Source organism: Pteropus alecto, unplaced genomic scaffold (assembly GCF_000325575.1).
Source record: "Pteropus alecto unplaced genomic scaffold, ASM32557v1 scaffold98, whole genome shotgun sequence".
Taxonomy (NCBI): Eukaryota; Metazoa; Chordata; class Mammalia; order Chiroptera; family Pteropodidae; genus Pteropus; species Pteropus alecto.
The window spans coordinates 22,259,835-22,263,508 of NW_006443570.1; the positions used below are offsets into that span (position 1 = coordinate 22,259,835).

General features: G+C 55.0%; 2 protein-coding genes across 6 annotated transcripts in view; both read right to left on the reverse strand.

Moving 5' to 3' along the window:
- SCARF1 (scavenger receptor class F member 1) overlaps positions 1-2,166 on the reverse strand; it is a 10,061-nt gene extending 7,895 nt beyond the window's left edge. The window contains exons 1-3 of the mRNA XM_025041616.1: positions 1,664-2,166; positions 1,248-1,309; positions 907-1,008 (exon numbers count right to left, since the gene is read on the reverse strand). Coding sequence (XP_024897384.1) covers positions 907-1,008; positions 1,248-1,309; positions 1,664-1,764 — 265 coding nt within the window. The 5' untranslated portion in view covers positions 1,765-2,166. The remainder of the gene's footprint in view (positions 1-906; positions 1,009-1,247; positions 1,310-1,663) is intronic.
- Positions 2,167-2,246: 80 nt separating this feature from the next.
- Positions 2,247-3,674, reverse strand: part of RILP (Rab interacting lysosomal protein) — a 4,385-nt gene continuing 2,957 nt past the window's right edge. For 2 of the 5 annotated variants that reach the window (XM_015599080.2, XM_025041564.1), the window contains 2 exons: positions 3,042-3,125; positions 2,247-2,751 (listed from right to left, as the gene is read on the reverse strand). In XM_015599080.2, coding sequence (XP_015454566.1) covers positions 2,607-2,751; positions 3,042-3,125 — 229 coding nt within the window. In that variant the 3' untranslated portion in view covers positions 2,247-2,606. Of the gene's footprint in view, positions 3,126-3,674 lie in introns of all 5 variants that reach the window. The other 3 variants (XM_025041563.1, XM_025041562.1, XM_025041565.1) reach the window with 2 other exon arrangements.

The following is a 3,674-nucleotide window of genomic DNA, read 5'->3' on the forward strand; positions in this document are numbered from 1 at the left end:
GGAGAGACAGAAGGGGGTCAGCGAGCTCAGAGCCAGGCATGGAGCCCTGCTACACGCCACCTTCCACAAGAAAGAGGGGAGACAGGCCCACCCTCCAAGAAAGAGCCTGGGACAGACCCTTGGAACATCTGGCAGCCTATCCTCCTGGGGCAAAGCTCACTTCATGTCCCAAGCTCTAAACTACAAAACCCCTTAGCAGTGGCCCAGTCTCCCATTTCACATTCCAGAACACACTTAAAGATCCTAAGTGTGAAAGGGGCTTGCCCAGAGTCACACAGAAGTGTGTGTATGTGTGTGTGGGGGGGGGGCGGGGGGAGCAACTTCATTCATGGCCTTCTTTCTCATTGGGTTCCCACACTGGGCTGGAGATGAGCTGAGCCTGGCAGGCCTGCATGCTGCTCATCAGGGTCACAGGAGAAGCCACATCCCGCCCCTCCAAAATCCCTGCCACGTGTCTCCTCTCAACCCTGGTTCTTAATGGCTGCCCTCTGGCTATTCTGCCCACCAACCCCTTTCCCATGCCCTTTTTTTCTTGTAGAGAGAGCAGACAGGCTGGCCAGGGCCCTCCTTCCACTCTCCACACATGTATAAGGTATATGTGGGGGAGACTGAGAATGCATCCAGGAATCACCAGCATCTTTTCTGAGAAGTTGAAAAGAAAGATGAAGGGCCCAGAACTAAACCTGTGGGTACTGCTTTGTGGATATTGGTAAAAACCAGCTGACTTGGGGCATCTCCCAGGAGTGTGTCACTTCCTGTCTCTGAGCCTCAATTTCCTTGAATGAAGCTTGGAGAGGTTCTGACCCTGTTCTAAGATTACATTCCTACCTGCTTTGCCTCTCAGCCCCCCCACCACCCCCAGTTCTGCCCAGCAACTTCATCCCTCTGGAAAGACTCAGGACTCACGGGATTTACACTGGGACCCGAAGAATCCAGGTTTGCATCGACAGAGGCCTGGTTTCACACATATCTCATCTTCCTGGCAGGCGTCAGGCCCCTCACAGATGGCTGAAAAACACCCCACCCAGGTCGGAAGGAATGGGGGTACAACCAGGGGACACTCTGACCCTTCACTGCCTCCCAGTGCCCTGTCCCCTCAGGAACTGTTCCCTTAGAACTGGGGAGGGATGTGGGTGTCGCTAGATGGACCTGAGCTCCAAGGCTCAGGAGGGAAAATAGGCCCCAGGAAGGTAGGAAGGTCACTGGGCTGTCCTCCCTTCTCTTCGGGGTCAGTCCTGGCTACTCACGGATGGTGCATTCTTGATCTTTCTGCCTCCAGCCTGGACAGCACTGGAGCTCAGCAGAGGGGCTTGTGGAGTAGAGAGGGGTCAGCGGGGGGTGGGGAGGGTTAGGGTGGGGCGGGGTGGGGGATGGGACAGCCTGGATCCATAGGTAGATCACTGTCTCTGGCTGAGATATGGGAGGTTACCTCAGCCCCACCAGGAAGGCCCAGCCAAGAGTCACAGCCCAGTGTCCCCAACCCTTTCCTTCTCCTTCCCACGATCTGCCCTGACTATCCACCACACTCCAGGCTGTCCACAAGTCCCCCACCCTGTCCCCAAGTCCCCCACCCTTCAGCCCCAAGACCTCTTCTCTCACATCCTCCCTCCCCATACTTCGACACTAGTTCAGCCTCCGCCCTCCGTCAGACTCCCAGATCCACCTGTTGGCCTTGCAGACGTGCCGCCCATTAGGCTTCAGCTCAGAACCCTGGGTCTCTTGAATCCAGAGCAGCAGCAGTGGGAGCAGTAGCCACGGCACCATGGCGGCCAGTGCAGTAAGAGGGCCTGAGTTAGTCTGGCCCCCACAGCTCTCAACCCCCTCCCTGGTTTCCTCCTGAGGCTTTTCCTGAGGAAACCAGGCCTGAGGGGCGGGCCAACACGAGGTACCTCCCTGAGAGGGCGGGCAGGCTGTTGCTGGGAAGACCAGACACCAGAGAAATAAAAAGGAAAGGAAGTCCAATGTCAAATGCTGAGTGTGGGCTTAAGGGGCTGGTCTCAGTCTGGAGGGGGCAGGAAGATGAAACTGTAAGTCCTGGGGTATGGAGACAGGTGAGGGGTTGGGGGTCAAGGGGAGAGCCATGACTTTCCATTAGGTCATACACTCCAGTGAGGCCCAAGCTGAGGGAAGCCTCCCCACCCAGTGATGACCAGGGAGACCCTGTGAGTCTCAGCCTGTTTTTGCCCCTGGCAGAGCCGGACAGGGTGTGGGGGCAGACCACTGACAGACAGACGCGGAACAGTTTCTGGGTATCATGGGCAGTTTCTTTATTACATTAGCTTAGGCCATCCGCACAAAGCCCTGGGAGGTAGGTAGTCAGCTTTCCATTTCATGGTTGGGGAAGCTGAGACTAGAGTGGAAGCACTTTTATCTGGCCCTGGAGGCCTGGCTCAGAGATACAGGGAAGGAAGGTAGGTTGAGCTTCCTATCATGCCCTGGCTCAGGCCAGGATTGGGAAAGAGCCAGGGGCAAGCTGAGAAGGAGGGTGTCCCGTCCTTATTTGAGGGAGCCCTGTCCACACATCCACCCACAGTCAGACTTCAAGGTCAGGCCTCTGGAGCAGCTGAGCCCCCCAAAGATGTTCATTGAGAGCAGAGCAGGGCTGGTCAGGAGCTGGGGGCTACAGGGCTGCCCATAGGCTTCACGTGGGATTGCTGTGGGGCCTCTTCTTCTCTCCCTAGCTCACTGGAAGCTGTGCTGCTGGTTTTGGCTTCAGGGGCCTCTGCTTCACCCCGATAACACAGGCCAAAGCTGAGGGAAGAGCCAAGAGGTACTTTGAGCTTAGGTCCCAGAGAGATCAAGGATATGGGCTAAGGACAGGAGGTGGTGGGAAAAGAAGATCTGGTAAGAAGAAAGGGCAGCCTGAGGTAGCAGGGAGGTGAATGGACTGGGGCCAGAGACACAGGAGGGAAGGGGTACACTCAGAGCTCAGGACAGCAGAGTGAGCTTCAGAGGAGTGGGAAAAGGGATGCTGTAAAGAACCAAGGCAGGGCCCCTCCTTCACCCCTACCACTGTTGCCCTTCCTCTTCCCCCAACATACAAATTCTGTATTCTGGACTCAGGGGGTGTGGGGTAGTCCCCCTTGTCGCTGGAGAGCAGGAGCCATGAGCCATCCTCATCATCACTGAGGCAGAGGAGAGAGGAGAGAGATGTGAGGATCATTTATCAAGGTCCTGAGGAGCAACAGGAGTTCAGCTTTCTTCGGCCTTCTGTGCAGCCCCCAGGCAGAGGAGGAAGGGGAGGCCAGATTAACAACAGGGCCCCCAAGGCTGGAGAGAAGGAGACACTAGAGATGAAAGACATCTCAAGATTTTTGTTTTATAGCCTGGTGGATAGCAAGCCCCTGACAAGGCTGTGGCTACATTCTTTTTTGTTTGTTTGTTTGTTTTACTTATTAGATTACTGATTTATTATAAAAGAATATAACTCAGGAACAGCCAGATGGAAGAGATACATAGGGCAAGGTATGGGGAAAGGGCACAGAGCTTCTATGCCCTCTCCAGGCCTGCCTTAGTTCCCCAACTCCATGTGTTCACCAACCCAGAAACTCTCCAAATTCAATCCTTTTGGCTTTCTATGGCAGTCTCTGCAGCTACAGTTTTACCCCTCTGAGAACAAACAGATATGGCCAGGGCAGGGAACTGAAAAATGAATGTGGATAAACAGCATTAGC